Source organism: Coloeus monedula (assembly GCF_965178545.1).
Source record: "Coloeus monedula genome assembly, chromosome: 1".
NCBI classification, from domain to species: domain Eukaryota; kingdom Metazoa; phylum Chordata; class Aves; order Passeriformes; family Corvidae; genus Coloeus; species Coloeus monedula.
The window spans coordinates 48,512,622-48,531,653 of NC_138781.1; the positions used below are offsets into that span (position 1 = coordinate 48,512,622).

General features: G+C 39.8%; 1 protein-coding gene across 2 annotated transcripts in view; it reads right to left on the reverse strand.

Moving 5' to 3' along the window:
- The window catches only part of ELMO1 (engulfment and cell motility 1), a 305,477-nt gene that overhangs the window by 239,998 nt on the left and 46,447 nt on the right, over positions 1-19,032 (reverse strand). For both annotated transcript variants that reach the window (XM_082295294.1, XM_082295295.1), the window contains exons 3-5: positions 15,428-15,577; positions 2,509-2,549; positions 1,504-1,576 (exon numbers count right to left, since the gene is read on the reverse strand). In XM_082295294.1, the coding sequence (XP_082151420.1) occupies positions 1,504-1,576; positions 2,509-2,549; positions 15,428-15,505 (192 nt within the window). In that variant the 5' untranslated portion in view covers positions 15,506-15,577. The remainder of the gene's footprint in view (positions 1-1,503; positions 1,577-2,508; positions 2,550-15,427; positions 15,578-19,032) is intronic.

Consider the following 19,032-nt stretch of genomic DNA (forward strand, 5'->3'; position numbering starts at 1 on the left):
CAATCCCTGCTTCTTGGAAATACTCACTGCTCAGAGTTTAAATGCCAACAGGAAAATTCAATTGTCTGCTTTATTGGAAAATGTTGTGTCACCACTGAGGGCAATTATCAGAACAATCTCACTATTTAATTTGGGTGGAGGCAAAACAAAGAAGTCAGTAATTCAACAGGTTTCCTTGTAGTGGCCTTTGAAGTATCTGTCAATTGAGACTTGAAAAGAAAGGAGAGGAAAAAAAACCCAAAACAACACACAAGCAAAAAAAGGGGAAGATCCAAAAAAAAAAAAAAAAAAAAAGGGACATATTGAGAAAGTTGTCCAGGGTGGCAAGAAGTTAAATTAAAAACTGAAACTGAACTGGTCTGTTAAAAACCAAGCAAAACAAACAAACCAAACCAAACCAAACCAAAAGAACCCAGAAAAAAAAGCACAGCACTATCTTATGAGCAAATGTTCTTGCTGTCTTGCTTAATTTAGTCTTTCCAAATGCTTAACTGTGCCTAAGTTTCCTTTATTTCTTGGGTGAGGGTAAGAATGACAGCAAGAGAAAACTTAGTTCATGTCTCAGTCATATTAGCAAATCCTAAAGAACCCTAAAATGCTAAACAAAACCAAGAGATGCCTCCACTTAAGAGCAAACCAAACTAAACTGATAACAAGGTCAGCAAGAGGCATCTATATCTATGCAGTTGAGGTCAGGTCTTTTTAGCTCAAAATCCACTGAGATTAGGGAATTTGCATGTGGACTTCAGCAGGTTTTAAACGGTGTCGTCCTGCCATTGCTTAGAAATCGTACCTCTGCAGTACTACAGGTACACTTTTCCAAATAATCTCCTTTTTTAAATTTCAGCAATTTTATCAGCAATGCTAGGAATGAATGTTCTACTTGGTCCCATTCAGATGAGCATGTCCCATATATTCATACTAGACATTCCATTTTTATTACAGCTATAGCCATTTCATTACTCTGTGCTGAAATCATTGCTTCACTTGATGAATCACCTATTGCCACGCTCTCTGGGGACCAAAAAAAGTAAGCCAACAGAACATACAGAACTGGATAAGGACAAGACAGCAGGCAGGAGCAAGTAGCAAATATTACACAGTCACTGAAACTTATTTCTACCTGCTCAGCCAAAAAGGAAAGAGACATGCACTGAAGGTCTCCTCAGACTTCAAATAGCCCTTCATGTTTTAAATATTTCAGTTTCCTGTACACCACTTGTTAGCAGAATACTAAATACACAAAACCACCAAAGTTGAAGGGCTCAGTGCTCAAGTCTCAAACTCAACTGTCATGAAGAACTTTGCACATTCAGACTTTTATTTGTTATTTCTAACAGAAGAAATCAGTTAAAAAGTCATTAAATCAGGTCTCCCAGTACCTACTCTCTCAGTGGCATTGCATTATGGAAAGTATGTTTTCATAAATTTTAATTTAAAATAAATGATTGTGGCAAATATTTTTACAGGCTATGCAAAAATTGCATTGAATGATTTACCCACCTTCTCAGTGATGTAGCAATTAGAGCTATCAGCATACTGCAGTGCAAATTGGTCATGATTTGCAAGAGACCACCTTAGAAATATGAAAATAAATTAATCACAAAATGAAATCTTAATAATTCAAAAAGTACCCTTTACATAATTTTAGTATGACCAAACAAGTGTCTCTCATTCCCATGTATTTCTCATACTTCTCATAGTTTTCCACAGCTTTCAATGATGAGTTCCAAAGTTAAAAGCTTGTTTACAAACGGAAAACCTCAGTACAAGTACATCCTAGTGATCTTTGTTTGCAGTAAGCAAGATCACAAAGTCACTAAAACTGACCAAAAAAAATAAAAGTACAGTACCAGAAATTTATGCTAGCTTATACAATACACAGTGCATATAGTATTAAGTTGATATATTACATTAGGCATAAAATATCACCTTTTTAGCTCAGCAGCAATTTGTTGAATATAACTAGTTTCTCCTGTGTGGTAGCACTTGCTTAAAACATAAAAGCTTAAAACAGCTTTTTCAATTGATCCATTAAATGTAAGTAAAGGTATTTGTCTTAGCCAATTATTAGTCCATATTGCAGAATTTGCAATTCACATTTCAGTTTCATATGAACAGTCACATCAACTGGACCAGCTTACAGCACCCACTGGACTCTGCTCAATATTTAAAGCCAGAGACAGTGCTTTAGTCCCTTAACCCATGAACTGCAGGGACCACAAGCCAAAGTGAGTTGGCAAAATGCATCTCTGTGCAGAAAGGAAGGAAACAGTCACAATGAGAGTCGCCCACATGATGGAGCTGCTTTGTTAGGAGCCTCATCTTGCAAGCAATTGACCCAAAATGCACTGCAAATTCAAAATTTGAAGATAACACAACAAGATTTAAGAAACTAATGACTAGTCATACAGGATATCTAGATTTTCTTTGGAAAAAATTATCTCCTACTTGGTTTAATACTTCAAAAAGCACCTTATCTAGTATGCTCTATATGGCAGAACTTACCCATCACAGACTTCTTTTATTATCGAGGACAGTGGCTTTTTCTGGTAAATGAAAAAAAGAAAGAAAAAGCAAAATCACCAAATTAGAATACCTGTGAGATCTTTGAATATGATTCCAAAGCCACTAAATGCAAAGAACAAAACTAGTAGCATTTCATTATTTCTTTAGCATTAAGTGTGAAAGATCCCAAAATTTTCTGCTGTTTTGATCTCATAAAGGTATAAATATAGCAATTCTAAACGTATGCATTATGACATTATCCATCATTTTTGTCAACCTTAGCCCATATGACATAAACTCAGTTTCTCAACTGAGAAATCAAAGGGCCTTTTGTGTACACTGCATCTCATTACCCAACAGAAACAGATTTAGATATCAACACGAGCATTTTCCAGGAATGACATCTGAAACCAGAAGACATTCAAAAATTTTAAACCTTCTTTTGTCCCTTTCAGAGATGGTCATATGATGACAGTAATCTTCTCTCTTAAGTGCACACATGCAAGTCCCTTTCTGATAAAACACCAGCTGGAAGGTGTTAAAATCCCAGATGTATCAGTTCTGCTTTATTCTCTACATCTGTGAGCACAGGAGCATTTGGACTGACTCAAAACAGCTCTCTTGCTTTGGGCCCCAAAATAGAAAAGAAAAAAACCAGCCTGTTGATGTTGCAATGTTTTGAACATTGTTATAAATGCAGGGTGCATACACAAGTGTTTTTAGAGGACTTCTGGCTAGGAGAAGATGCACTTCTGTGTCCCAAACCATAGATGAAATTGCATGGCAAAAAGAAACACACCAAATTTCACGAGCTGGGTGACTCTTGAGCCTTTTTTCTCCAACACTGGGTGACCACACAACGTCACACATATCTGTTGCTTCACAAAAATTTCCCAAATCACCTAAACATCATAGGATCCCCTTCTGTAGTTACTTCCAATAATGACAGTTCACCAAATTATTAAAAAGCAAGCAAAATAAACAAAATACAGAAAATCCACCATAAACCCACCCACAATCCAACACCATTGTCAAAATAAGCTTTTTACCTTTAATTTTTGTAGAAAATGATTAGTGGAAAAATTAACTCAGTATCAGGGCATGTTATGTGAAGGAAGAATTATTTTTCCCTTGAATTTTTTTCTGTACTTCACCACAGCATAGACAGAAAGCCAGAGACAGGACTCCTTGGTCAGGTCAGGATCAGGCAAGGATTTATTATTTCAACAGTCCAGTCAACAAAGCCAGTTTATAAACAGGCAGAAGCATAACACAAGACCATTTTAATCAGACATGAATGAAAGCACCTGCTGAAAGGATTCTATTCCTGCTTACCATATTGTCTCAGTCCTTGGTTTCCTTCCTTCCTCTTTCACTGCCATTTCTATTTTCACATGACCACCCAAGATGATCCACACCAGGGAAGTTAATCAAACTAAAAGCTGGCCCAGGAAGGGGGGAGAAAAATAGTTTTCACCAGGACAGATTTCCTTATCTGCCTTGCTATGTACCTAAATGAGTAGCAAACACCAGCACATGGGAGAAAAGGCAGAAGTGGGAAACGGCTCCATTCTGCAGCAGCAACATGTCCCTTCTCCACAGCAGCTTCTCTGGTGCACTGGCTGAGTTGTTTGCATATCTGCAGCAAGGCTGTGAAGCAGATCAAGATGATCATGCCACATAAAAAAAGTGGGGTTTCCCCCCAGTTTTTTTGGGCTGATTAGTTCCTCAGTCTGGATTACTGTGTCATTTCTGTGCAGCTACCTTGACCTGCTGTCCTCCTCCCCAAGGGTTTTTTCAGCTTCTGCAATCCTGTGAGAGAAATCCCTGCTTCCAACTGCTTTATATCCTCTATCTTTTCAAAAGAAAAAAACAAAAAACAAAAACAAAACCATGCTTTTGGGATGGACAGAGGGAAGAGCACAGCTTTGTCTGGAGCTGGATAATGTCAGTTTGCCATTCAGCACACGTGTGCCAGCCTGTAGGCAAACTGCTGCCAAGCAGAGTCTGCAGCTCTGCATGCTGCATCCCTTTCACCCCTCAGGATGCTACTGTAGGTCTTGTTCTGATATTTCCATATTGTGACAAAATTTTATCTAGGTTATTAATTCCTTTTACAATGTATACAGAAACCAGCTAGCAGATTCAATATAAGGGAGGAAAAAAGAGTAACTGCTTTTTCTTGCCATTGTTTCCCAAAGGACCTATAGTTTCCCACTAGAAACTATGACAAAAAGACAATTTAACAACCTAAACAAGCAATAATATAAATACCAGGAAGGCGGGATTAGATTACTTTTCAAGTCATTATTTTGGTCCTTCTAAGTTGTCTACACCATCAACTTTTACATCTTTTGTCAATATTCACCTCCTACCCCCTTTGCCTATTCTGCACCACCTTGGCATTATTATGTGATAATATCTGAAACTAAAAACTTGGACAAAACAAACACAAAACCCCTGCAACAAATCAATTAGAACCTGTAAAGAACAGCTAAAAGAAAAAGCAAATGGATCCTCAACAATAAAAATTATTTATATAGTCAGTTTCTCCTGCTACAGCTTGGTCCTCCTATGGCACTACTGCTACAGCACTGATGTGAGTAAGCACAGCTCATGATGAAGGAAGCAACAAGATGAAAACAAAGTGGAACTCTTCTGGGACACAGAGTTTGCAATTAGTGATTTGATAATACTTTACAAATTAATAAATGTAAAATAAATACCACCATAGCAATACTAATAAGTACTAGCAATACTAATAAACTGCTGCTCCTAATAATCCCTTGGGCTTCCCTCCCCCTGTGTATAAGTCTCCAGACAAAATTCTTTCCCCTCCCCTTGCAGGGAGATAAATTACCACCAGCACGTTGTCCACAAGAGGAGTGTCACTGCAAGCAGGCGAGGGCTGCCACAACTCCCTGTGTGCACTCTCCCGGGAGGAGGCTGGTTGGTAAGAGTGTGCTGCAGGGAAACTCTGGCAGGCAGCACGCAGAGCTAGCAGCAGTCCTGCCACCCTGCCTGCACAGCCAGGCCCCCTTGCCAGCAGAGTGCTGCTTTGCTCTGGGAGTGACAGGCGGGTGAGTGCCCAGCTCCCACGGCTGCTTGCCAGCCACCCCCAGAATCTCGTCGCAGTCCTGCGAGCAAAAGCTGCAAGACACTAAAATATGTTTGGACACGACTGTTTACTGCAAGTATAGGAATGCAGCACTACTAGAAAACAAAGAAAAGTGAGGAATTAAATTTTTTTCTTTTTGAACCATGGAAAATGAGATAAAAGCCCATTTCCATTCTCTGTAGAGTAAATCCACTTGGCAGGCCATTCAAAGTAATTTTGTTTCTTTCCTGGCTCTAAATACCTGCCTGACGTCAAAGACCACATATTTAAAGGTTTTGTTACCTTAATCTTAGTAAAATTATGTTTATGGAAATTTACTTATCTTTGCTGCATTTACAGTTCCAAAAAGTCAATTTTACCTTATTAGTCAATGTACTTCAAAGAATTTCTTACAATCAGTCCAAAAATATTTTGAAGTTTTTCCTTCACAGAAATGAGTATTTTGTGCTAGTGCATTTTTTTTTTGTCTCTGTGTCTTCTCTTAGACTTGTAAAAATGAAGTGAGCTTTTACACATGCTGAGATGCTCATTTAAAGATCTAAGAAGATCAGGCTGTTGTTTTTATATACAAAATAACAGAGATCAAAGTAAACTTCATGCTCCCTACAGGAGATAACACCTTCAGCTAACTTATCACAGTATCTGCACTGAACACATTGGTTAGAATAAAAGTATTTTCCTAGGATAGGTATTAAATTGATAGCTGAAGTTAAGTGGGAAACGGCACTGGGGCATTATGGCCTCGTGACTTACTGATCTGCACATGAGGGGAAAATCCTGACAATGGCACAGAGCATCGGCAGCACTAGAGCCAATGTGAATTTACACACCTGGTAAAGCTTTATCTGCACTGACTGGTTAGCACAGGTGTCCAAGATTCAGGGGTGGCCCTAGTGACATCCACCATGCAGGAACACCTAGGCACCCTGTCTGTGCTCAACTGCACGTGTCTCGGATGGGGTCTCCAGGTTTTGTGTGCTGGGATGCACACAGATCCCTAACTTAGTCTTCTTGAGTACCTGCCCTTGCTACTTGTGCAATATTTGGTAGTACATCCAAAGTAACTTGCTGAATGAGTTTTCCCACTCCAATTTCCTCACCAGTTTCATCCTTTCATGCCTACCCCTATGGAGAACTCATAGGGAACCAGTCACCAGGAAATGCAGGTGTGCTTAGTTACAAGCCTGTAAACTGGGTTAGTCCAGATCACTGTTTTGTTCCAGAGAAATCATGGGATGAACAAAAGTAACAAAGAATATCCAATACACCAGTGCTGACCAAGCCCTAGGTTCTGTTCAAACCACCAGTGGTACACTAACTTGAGTTAAAGCACTTCCAAATCAAACAGCAAGTGTGTGTGTATATGTGCATGTGTGAAATGTAAAGAAGACAGAAGCCTAAATCCAGGTGGAAACCTGTGTTTACATGTGCAGTTCTAATACACTTTGAGCAAGACCAGGAAATTGTAGACAGGTTTCTTTTAGGCCAAGCCTGAATATCTTTCTTTTCCACATGACTAACAGAGATTCATTGCTTTTTCTTTTTCCTGGGTTGGTTTGTTAGGTTGTGCTTGTTGGGGCTTTTTTTGGACAATCATTGGGATATCACTCTCCCTGTCTGACACCTTTTAACCGCAGAAGTAAAAAGAAAATCCTTAACTTTTCTGTCTTTAAGCCTATCACAGAAAAAATAGCAGATGCAGCCCATCTGTTAGTGGGAAACAGCATTAAGGAAAAAAGTTCTGTTGCTGATCTATGCATCTGTCAAAAAAACAGAACTTAAAGCCAGTAAATACAATATTCTGTCTTATAATAAATGCTATCACTATACTAATAAATCTTTCAGTGCTGAAGTCATTTTTATGCCTATGAAAAAACAGAAAAACACCTCTTTTCACAGTCAGTGGAGGCTTTCCTTGTTGCTGTCATACAACAGGGTCCACAGTGGACTGGTGGCAAACAGCAAATGTCAGGAGATCCGGCTCTATGACTAGCTACTTCAGCACTGGTATCTTGTGGTGTAAGAGATAAAGTCTTCTGTAAGGAGGAGATGCTGGAGTGCTTTGGACTTCAGCCTTCTCAACCGGCTCTGAACCACTCTGTGAATCAACACTCTCCACTGACTACAATGGAATACTGGTGAGACCAGACTGTCTAATGTGTTATCGAGCATCTGTAAAACATGAAAGAGAGGATTCCTCTAACCCAGCAGAGCACCAGAGAGAGTGAATGCCTGAAGAACGGGGACACTGCAGTGCTACAGTAACAGAGGCCATAAAACCCAGCCAAGGCCAGGCCGACACCACGCCGTTCTGCCAGTGCAAGAACACAACCCAGGGCAGGAAACATTCACACCTCAAAGCCGACAGGCAAAACCCTCAACAAGTGCAGCTGCTGACGGGAGAGAGCTTTTATCAGCTCTTAAGGTGGTAGTTTTAACATGTCAGTAGCAACACCTTGATATAAATTTAGCAGTAGGAGTTCCTCAGAGCACACAAGACTTACAGAAACCCAGGTATTTGTGTCCTCTCCCACTTCACTTGCAGTTACAGCTTCCTCAATTACTCCCTTCCCACCCCCAAAGAGACCCTCACTCCTAAGTCTGCATTTCACCTGATCTAAGCATTGACAGATAATATGTTTAGGATGTTACAGTGACTGTACAAGGAAGCAGCAAAACATAATGTTATTAACAATAAACCTCAAGCAAACAAAAAAACCCCATAAACAGTATTTTACAGATACTTTTTACTCTGTATCTAGTGTCCTAACAAGTCATAACATTTCCTGCTTTCTCAACTATAAATAGGAACACTAAAAACTCCCAATCAAGAGTACTGAAAAGTACTGTTAAAAAACACCTGGCAACCCACAGCTGTGGATTTCAGCATGTTTGTGTGCAACACACTTGCCCCACATATTTAAAATACAGCCAAAGTACACTGTAAAATACAAAGCAGGGCTTTAAGGTTTGGCTTTTCATACAACCTATTAAGAGAGCATGCCTTTGAAGATTGAATGAAGAAACCCCAAACCCCCAGCTCATGAATGACACATTGCTGGTCGACAAGGAAAGAAGTTTCTCCATGAAGGCAGAAAAAAATTATACTGTGGGGTTTTTGGTATTACTCTCTTTTGTATTACAATCTGTATGTCTATAACTAGAATATAATTGAGTCATAAACTGTGCCTGCATACTCCAGCTGGCCAGAATATGAGTTAATTCATTGGTCCATAACTTCAGGAATCTTGTCATTACACATTTCCCTTAAATAAGAGCAGAATTAACTTAAGAGATGGGACTCCTGCTGATAGTTAAAAAATTTTACGGATGCAAGAACCTTAAAGTCATGTTTAGCCTTCACCTTGAAAATGCCATCAGCTGCAGGCAGCAAAATTCAGGCTCCAATTGAACAGGGAGGTTCTGGCAAGAATTATGGAGCTAGTAAAATCAGAGACATGAAAAAATTCAAACCAAACTCCAAACCAATCAAACAAAAAACCCCACAAGCCCACAAAAAAAAAAACAAGAGGAGAATAAATAAAGTGGTTTATCTCTTTCCTAAAATATTATTTTCTGAACATCCTTTATGCTGGAGATCAGGAACAGTGGGATATTAGTTATGTAGACCTCAAGTGTATCCTGGCTCTACTTGCACTTCGATTTAACAAAAACAACCAACCAACCAGCCAACCAAACCCTGTCTACTGCATTGAACTTACGGTTCTTAACCTAGAAGATAGCACCAAGTAGAAAGCATAAATAGCATCCATTAGACTAAAATTCACTAAACATGTCTATTTATTTTCCCTGTCCCTTTCTTTTACAATGTCTAACCCTTCTGCACAGCTATTACCTCTTCCATCTACTAAGCCTTGCTGCTGTCTCTGTATTCAACAGAAGCAGTAATTCAGAGTTTTTATGTATTTTTCAGTGATGAGGTCCCAGCCACATACACCACAGGACATAAGTTTGCAGCTTTGAAAGACTCCAGCCAACCAGTGGGAATGTGGCTTTGGACAAGCCAGACTAATAAAATGTAACGTGACAGTAACATTGCCCATTTTATCCAGGCTGGCTAGCTGCCACCACATCAAAGAACTGAGGCTCTAATGATGACTACTCCAATGCCACAGTCCTTTAAGAAAAGGAATCATATTTTTCAAACTCCATTGTATTTAACAATTGGTTCATTATGTTAATGAAGCATTGTCTATGTATACAAGTGTGTCAGTGCATTGAATTATACCCAGTGCACTAAAACATCTGCATTACTGTTTCCAAGGTTATTCTTGCTGCTGAACAGCTTTTACAAAATAAATAAAAGTAAAAAATTGAGACCTTTTGTGAGTCCAGCAAAGAAAATGGAAAAAAAATCACATAAAAATAGGGGATATGATTTCTTTATCATCTCTATTAATAATTCCTGATGGTAACAAAATTGCAAGCATTATAAAACTGTCAAATATTTTCACTATGTTTATATGCCAATTAGCATCTGCTTTATGAACAGTTTCACATTCAATTCTGTGAAGCTGAAATATGACAGATACAACAAGGAGCAATAAAACTCCAAAAGCATCTGTTTGGCACCTAAACATTGATTTTAAGCAAGCCCTACCTTTAACAAACTGGCTTAAGACAGCCAAGTGTTTTTCAATTCTTTTTGAAAAGGTAGCCACGTTTCGGTTCATCTATCTTTGGGCAAGTCTTCCATCAGCAGCAACTGACATCCTCCTTCAGAGTGGCTGTGATACAGCTGCAGTGGCCAGCCTCGAGCACTGACTCCTTCTCCCATCTGACAGAAAGGAGCTGCTGCTAGCAAACCCAGGCAGGGAACATTTTCATAAGTCAGTGTTAGATTTTTTTGTTGTTGTTTTTGCTCTCCCCATAAGCTGCTTCATAATCCTCTATCTTCAAGAAACTGAGATCTTGTCAGCTGTTAAAGGCACTGACACTTCCCTTTACTAAAAACTCAGGATGTGCAATAACCCTGGAAATCTTAGCAATATTCATAACAAAAAGCATCACTAATTCCAGCTGCTGCAGTACCATTACACTTTCTGGGTAAGAGTTCATATAAATTTGCAGGTTTGTGGGAAGGAGGCAAGTGCCTTTCTCTTCCTTCATTCCCTCAAGAACTGAACCCCTTGATTTTGAAGGAGTCAGAATGTGGAGCCAGAATGAAGCACAGGGAGTGACACTTTGCAGTACAGTGAGACATCAATATCCCTTTCTTGTTCACCGCTTGAACAATGCTGGTGCTCACTAATATTGCATACATTTAGACTCGTGATGCTAGGATTGTCTCGGTATACTGCTATTACTAGTGACAGTACTTGCAGAAACTATTATCTATTCTTAGTCTACCGACATGGCAGAAGCGATGTGCCACTTTCTTTTCTCTAATTAAGCATTTCACAATTTTGAAATACATTCTTCCCCACAGTTTGAGAAACACTGCACTAAATCAATTAACAATCCCCAAGGGTCCAGATTTAGGTCTGAAACCAGATTTCAGTTTGAAAGCTACTTTAAAAAAACCCAAAACCTTACTGGTGACCTTTTAATATGCAGTAAAGTAAAATTACTTCTGTGAAGAAGACAAAAAAACCCCACAGTTAAAATGACACTGTCAGAAGATAAAACTTGAAAGAGACTCTTAAAAGATAAACCTGCTGAGTAAATCTAAACTTTAGAGAGAATATTAATGTAAAGCAGCCCATGGGCACTTTTATTAACATGAAATTGTCATATGACAATGCTCCTGTAAATTTTGCTCACTGTATAAAATCTGGGCTTTGAAAAGAAAACACAGCTTTCCTCCTCCCCACCCCTCCCTTCCATTTCATTTTGCTAATGTAAAGATTCACATCTGCTAATTTAATCCATGTTTAATGATCTCATAGGTAAAAGCAAACATGGAGGAAGAGACTGTATGGCCAAGTTTAATAATAAACTGTTCCTTTCTGTAGGAACAGTTGTTTACCTCCAAGGCTGAGGAATTTCATCCCCGTGCTTACAGAAATCTGGTTTTAGCACAACTTGTGTTAAGACACAGGAGTGGATTTGAATGGGATAAGCCAAAATAGATACTGTCCCCAAATATCCATCTTGTGCCTCTCATGGAAGCTGCTTCTCCTGCAGCAGGAACAGCGTAACTGTAAATCCACAAAGTATCCAGGTAACCTAAAACCAGCATTGGCATACCTAAAATAATTTGTGTTGTAAAAAGCCCCAACAGCTAAGAATTATACATAATGGGCACAAATTAAAGCATGCAAACTTTCACTGAACACAAGAAATAACACCCTCTTATGAAATAGCTATTTCTGGGACAAATAAAGAGAAGACAGGATAGACTAGCCAGCATCCTGGTTCACCCGTACAGACCCTGTGCAGTCCTATTCTTAACATCTTCTAGAATAATCAGCCAGAAGAGTGGAGAAAAAGATAACAGACAATCAGCATCCACCATTCATTTCTTCCCCAGACTGCATTGCTAAGAAGTCCACAAAAAGATCCCAATGCAAATTCAGACACCAACTCATTTCCATTCCTCCCCTTACATGACAGAAAGACTAAAGCATGAAAGATCAACGCTATACACAGTTCTTAAAGCCACAATCAAATTTTCATATTAAAAAATAATTTTGGGCAGACTTTTGATATTGCTAGTACAGATTTATGGAGGAGGGAAGAGTCCAGATGCTATTTTTCAAATTTATAATTGAGGAAAATGATGGAATTGGGGGGGGGGAACCCAAATAAACCCCAAGTATTCTGGTAGAGAGTAGCTGAATTCAATCAAGTCCATCTCTTAAGAGGGACATGATTTAAAATCAGTTTTAATGCATACAGGCATCAGCCAGTTGCCAGGTTTACTGCAACTTAATTAGTTCCCACCTGTTAAGTGAGAGAGGTCAGTAAGTAAGAGGCAGTTTTGCTCTTCTTCTTTAAAGCAACTTTCCAAGAAAAAAACCACTTTGTAAAACCCTGACATCAAATAGTACATGCCAACGAATGAGCAGAAAATTGTCTTCACATTCATTGGAAGCAGGCACAGAGGCTAATTCCAAAAGGCATTTATTTATATATTAATTGTTCTGTCACAGAGTCTCTCTAACTAACTGAGACTTGCATGATTAAGTTTAAAACCATCATTGATGAACCCAGGTTGACAAAACTGTAGAAATGCAGTGGGAAACCTCAACTTGAAAAGGCTCTGTGCCTCCTGAAGTCCAAGTTGTCAGAAGTTGTGCATCTGAAGGGGAGTGTAAAGCTTAATAACATTTGGTGGAAAAAATATTCAGGAGCTCTTTTAAAGCCCAACACCTGCCAGTACACCACTGCCAATTGTTCTGGTTTCACAGTGACATTTCTTCACTTTGAAAATATTTTACTCTCTTCACTGCTAAGCAAAACATGCATATACACAGCAGGTAAGTTAGGATAATGTGCAACTGAATATAAATAAGTGCTTCCAAATATATGCAATAAGCAACCTTAAAAAAACCTCCCAGATTTTCCTCAGATTTCTTATATGGTATTCGTACTTCAGTTTTTGGAATAGCCTCAGTATCCTGGAAGATAAAGAACTTGTGTCATGCTGCAGTGATGGGTTTTTGTTGGGTTTTTTTAAAGCAATATTATAGTGCTGTTCATTTAAATACTGTTTTTCTTGATGGTAAGAAAGACAGAGAAGAAACCAGTATGGAAAACTTTTTAGGATTTTCTGAATATGTGTCAAGTGGTGACTGAATGAGCAGATCCCACCTGGGACACAGGCACTGGCTGCAGTGTCTGGTCAGTGGGTAGGTCGCTTCTCTTTTCTGCCTTCCTTTTCCCTCCTCCCCTTTATCATCTCTGACAGCTAGCCATCTGAGGTATGAATCATCTCCTCCACTACAGCTCTTCTACTGAATAGATGCTTTAAAGGAAACAGATTGAGGAAAAGTTAGCACTAAGTGAATCAAAGGCAGAGCTGTGTGTTCAGAAGTATGTATCACCCTATATATTTTCAAGGTTCATTCCCACATTTCTCTCAACCTTGAAAAAGACAAATATGCGTTTTTGTGTGCATGGGTAGTAGGAAGGGATGTTTCTTTTCCATCTTTCCATGTCAGAAAGGGGAGGGATGAGACTCTCAAACTTCATTCCCTCATTTCCATTCCTCTCTGCATCAGGAGCAGGCTGCTGTTAAGTCTTCTCCCTTTCGGCCTTACTTTCCCTCTTCTTTCTCCTCCTACTCATAAAGTGGCTTGAGGAAGCTTGCAGATAACCTGGAAGGCTGTGTTTGAGAAGTTTTACCCAATATAATTCAGCATTGATCTTTCTTGTCTCCTTCAAATCTTACATAAAAAGATTAAAAACAAGGTGCTAGGCAAGTAAGCTAATATTACAGAGAAGGTATGAGGGATTTTGAGAGTAACTTTAAGCTTTTGTAAATTAAATCAAATCATTTTCATATTACTTTACTGCTGTTTGAAAGGAGAATTCATAATATTTTCTTCAGTTTTGTCACCTGTACTTGGTTCATCATGACTAACATGCATCTTTCCTTGCACACAGCGTGCAGTGTCTACCATTTGTTATATAAGAAGAAAAAAGTAAAACAGTCTTCACTCCAGAAGGCAGAAGATTACTATGTTTACTGAAAAATTTCAGCAAATGAAAATGGAAAAGCTTGGCAGGTCAAAAAATCAATCTACAAAGTTTGGTTTCACTTGGGAACTCCCTTTCCTCTAAGAGGGCTTTCAGAATGCTTAAAAATCATACTGCTGTGATTCCAGCCACCCTCTAGTACCATGTTTCTTCAAATTTCACACAGGAACTTCCCAGCCATGTGCCACAAAAGGGTTAACTACAAGTGAAACTCGTTGCACTGCATGAAGAAATTACTAACCCATTTCAGTAATACATTTTCAGTGTGAATTCAAATGCTCTCCTCTCCAGTAGACCTTTATAATGTACTGAGTCCCCAGACACACCAGGGTCTAAAGCACATTGTAAAATGCTTTTCTTTGCTCTGAATACTATTTACAGAAGTCATAATAATTCTAACCAGGTAACATGCTGCAGGATTTCAAAATGTTAAGGGTAAGCTGTTACATATTAAAGAGGTTGCTTTTTAACATGGGCCACAAAAACAATCTCAGAGAAGTCCAGAATATAAAACACGGACCTTGTATAACTTGTTTTTGTTTGTTTACCCCCACCCCAATTTCCTAAAAAGTTTTTAATTCATTGTTTTGAATTTGTTAGCTTCTGTACACTGCCTCCAATCCATCCATGGGGCCACTGCTTTAGAACTAACCAGCTAAAAAGAATAACCCCCGAGATTCTTGTACAGAACAACAAAGATCCTCCTGCTCAAAGGGCACCACTACTTAAGTTCCAAAATCTGCACTTGCTGCAGCCATTCAGTATGATTCTACTCCAAATGCACAGCACTGACTAGAAATTTAAAGACTTTCCACCAAGAGGTAACAACATTACCACAATTTTACAGTTGAACTAACTAAGGCACAAAAGTGTTAAGTGGGTCACACAAGCAGTAAATGCCTTATTTAAGCAGCTATTCAGAAGGAAAAAGCAAATGAAGAAACCAGCTAAACACATCAAAAATCTTTAGCAGTAAGAGAGGAGAGGGTTACATCGCTTATAAAAACACCTTCTGCCCCACATACACTCACAGAAAAACACGTGCATTGAACTAACCATAAATGCAGACACACAAACATGCAGAAAACAACTTATTTATGAACAGGGCCAGCTGAGCACAGGTACACAGGCACTTACTTGATCTATTTCCATTAACTTGGGGAAGGCACCTGGCCATTCAATCGCCACCTTCACTATATCAGCAGGAGGGGGCATTGCGACGCTGCTGCTCTTCGGAGCCAGTACAACTGGACACTAAATACTGCAGAGAGTCTCTCTCATTCACACCTGCAGGGAGAGAAAAAAAAAAGAAAAAAGAATATTACAGCAGTTCAGACAGAACTCCAGCACTGCTGCTTCCGTCTCCTACACTTCCCGTGGCTGGGCAGGTGGATGAAAATGGATGTGTGTAAGAATGTGCAGGAGCAGGAGAATGGCACATATTACAGGAGCAAACACAGGGCTCAACGCCACGACATGCTGCACAGCTCGACAGTCTGTTAGAAAGATGGCTGAAGCACTGAAATGTACGGGGAATAATAGGCATGCATTAGATTTAAATAGAAAAACTATTTTTAAATATTATTAAATATGCTGGTGGGAAAAAAGCGACAAACTAGAGCAAGCTCCTGTTACAGTGTCACTCCTGGAGTCCCAGGGAACGTGACCGAATCGGTTGATGCTGGCGCTTCAGGAGAAGAGATTGCCCAGGAAGTTATGGCCAGGAAACACTGTTTCTTTTAACTATAGCAGTGATCTTCTGGGTGTTCACAAATAGATCACTGCACTATAGCAACCAGTATGTCAGGAAGAAGGGAGAACACACAGCAGTTTCCACATATACATACACACGCACACACACATCCTCACCTCACAGATCCAGAGAAACCCACATATAAACACTTCTTCTTTATGGTACCTCTCAGACACATGAATACACAAGGATGCAGTATACATTCAGGGTGACATAATTCACTACATAACACGTCATAATTCTGCAAGAATATGAATATCAACAGGATCTGGTGTCAAACAGTGCGAGCTGTGAGTTTCAGGGAAAGGAAAGGGGAAGAACCAAATCCTCAGGTTTTGCAGAATTTAAGTTCTGTCTCTTTTGACTCATCAAAGTTTATAACCTTGCAACAGCAACAAATGTTTTTCAAGAGTGTGTAGTGCCTCTCTGGGCTTGCAAACAAAGTTTCTGCACCCCTCTCTCAGCTCGGTGGTGGCAGGACACCCTCTCTAGTAGCAAAGTGCTGCAGTTCTCAGACACAGCAGCCCATGCACCCTGCTGCAGATGGGGAGGCTCCTTCTTGCTTTGGCAAGCCCTCCGTGCCAACCATGGCGTTTCCTGCACACTCTGCTGAGACCCAGCAAAGTGCCATCACGTATCACAAAACAAGAGAGGCTGTAGAAATCCCCAGCGGTGCAGTCCCACTTCTTCTTAGCAGAAAAAGAGAAGGAAGTGGTGAAAGCATGGAGACACGCTTGCACATACAGCCTTTCAAAGAGCTAAGGCAAGAGAAGGAGATGGCTGAGTATACCAGACATCCAAAAGACACAAACATGTACAGGTTAAAAAAGGCTCTGACCACCTTCAGTTGCTGCTTCAACCTGGTCTAATGACCTTTCTTCCACTGCAGCAGAAGCAGGAGCTCAGATCAGTCTGAACAAAATTGTGAAATCATCCCTTTATTGGGAAATGTTGTACCTTTGTCTGAAACTACTTTTATAAGTGGGAGTTCATCCAGCCTTCTGGATGTCTCCATCTTTCCTCTTTTCTTGCGTGCCCTCTGGTCTGCTCTGAAAAGGCTCAGTCCTCTGAGTCTGCAAGCCCTGCTACATTCTACATAGGGTTCTCAATACATACTATAAAAGCAATTTATGAACTTTAACACTCCAGCAATTTATTTGCAACAATGGCAGTTCTGACGCCGACAGGATCGCACATCACCACAAAGCAAAGTGCAAGGCAGTAAATAAGACAATGGACGGTCTATAAATAAGACTGGATTGCAGGAAGCGCCTTGAAAGACTAAACAATGTGATTAAGAAACACTGTGATACTGTCTACATTTGGTAGATGTTACAGGAACAGGGAATAAACAATTAAAGCATGCAGCTGGCTTGCTGGTCATTGAGAAAAATCAGACATTTACTTTTGTCTGTCTTCTACCCTGTAGACCCTTAGCAGATGCACTGTTCCCACCATTTCTCCCCAACACATCAAAGGGCCACCATTTGCATCTCCCACCAGTGCTCCCCTTGCTGCACAGTGCACTGGCTCAATCAACCAGCAAAGGAAAAAAAAGTATTTTTGGTCATCTGTTTTTTACCATGTTCAAGTCAAACAGCTACTCAGAGGTGATACAACATGGGAGACGGGAGGAGAAGCAAGGTTTCTTGGCAGCAATGAGCTGTTAATCCACCTCGACAGTCAATTGAAACTGAGACCTTGGCACCTTCTGCTCCCACACTCACAGTGATGGTGTTTCCCACCTCCTCAGCAGGGCAGTCCTTGGTAGTCTCAGCCTGCTGATGTTCTGGTATTAAACTGTCTGCAGCACTGAAGTGGGGCTGACTCACCCAGTGCCTGACCAACAGGCTACCCGCCGCATTCCCTGGCTTGGCACCCCATCCCTGGCAGGAGGGGTGCTGGAAGCCTCAGCCAGAGCCTGAGTTTGCTGGCCACAACACAAAAAGAGCAGCAGCAGCTCCTGCCAGACAAACTTGACTGAGGATAGCTTCAGCTGAGTAAGCCTTTATTTTCAACAGTTTTATTTTCCCCCATCATGTTTCTTCTACACTTTAAATGAAAAAAAAAATCACCTGTAGACCACATATCTAAAGAGATAGAAGGGAGACCAATTAAAACCATAGAATCCACCTATTGCATGGACAAACACAGTTTCTTTTGACTAAGAAGCAGCAATTTGCAGCCCAATACCATCCCTCCAAAGCTCACAATAAATGCAGGAGAAAAAACACTGATTCATGACCGCTGCCTGTGAGTACAAAAGTAAAACAACCTTACACAGCGATAAAATTGCAGAAAACTTCCATTTTCCCATGCATATGAGGGCATTAACCCTCATTTTGCTTTAGCAAGTTGTGGGCTACCTTGAGTCACACAGGAAGAAAGGTTTAAGAAAGAAGAGTCAAGGAGAGCTGATGGTAAGTTAATCAAATTCAGCTATGGAAAATAAGCACTTACATTCCAAAGCAAGGTGCAAGAGAAGTCTGCCACAGCATTCGGCAGACAATTTCATTGTGACTAGTTTTAATGTAGACTAGCACAGATCTCCTACATAATTATAATTATTACTATACGTATGCTTATAGAGTCATAAAACACAAAGCAAAGTGACAGATCTTTAACTAATACAAATGGGTGTAGTCCCACTTCTCCCACTGAAGACCAACTCCAAGACTACATTGTGGTCTGAATGCTGAAAAGCATATAAAATCATCACTTTGTTTCTGTTTCTCTGTGGACATCCTAGTCAAATGTGCTGACTTCTTCTTTCCTAGTTTATACTCTGATGCATCCAATGCAATACACAAAAGATAATTTAGTTTTGTTCTACCTCTGTGGCAACATCAGAAACAAATATTCTTTTGGGGTTTTTTTAAAGGCCAAAATAGATGTTTAGTTGTCATCCTAAAATTAGGACTGAAAAGAAAATTCTGCAACCTACAGTGCTGACAATTCAAAATTATCTACTATTTATTCCCGTGGTACG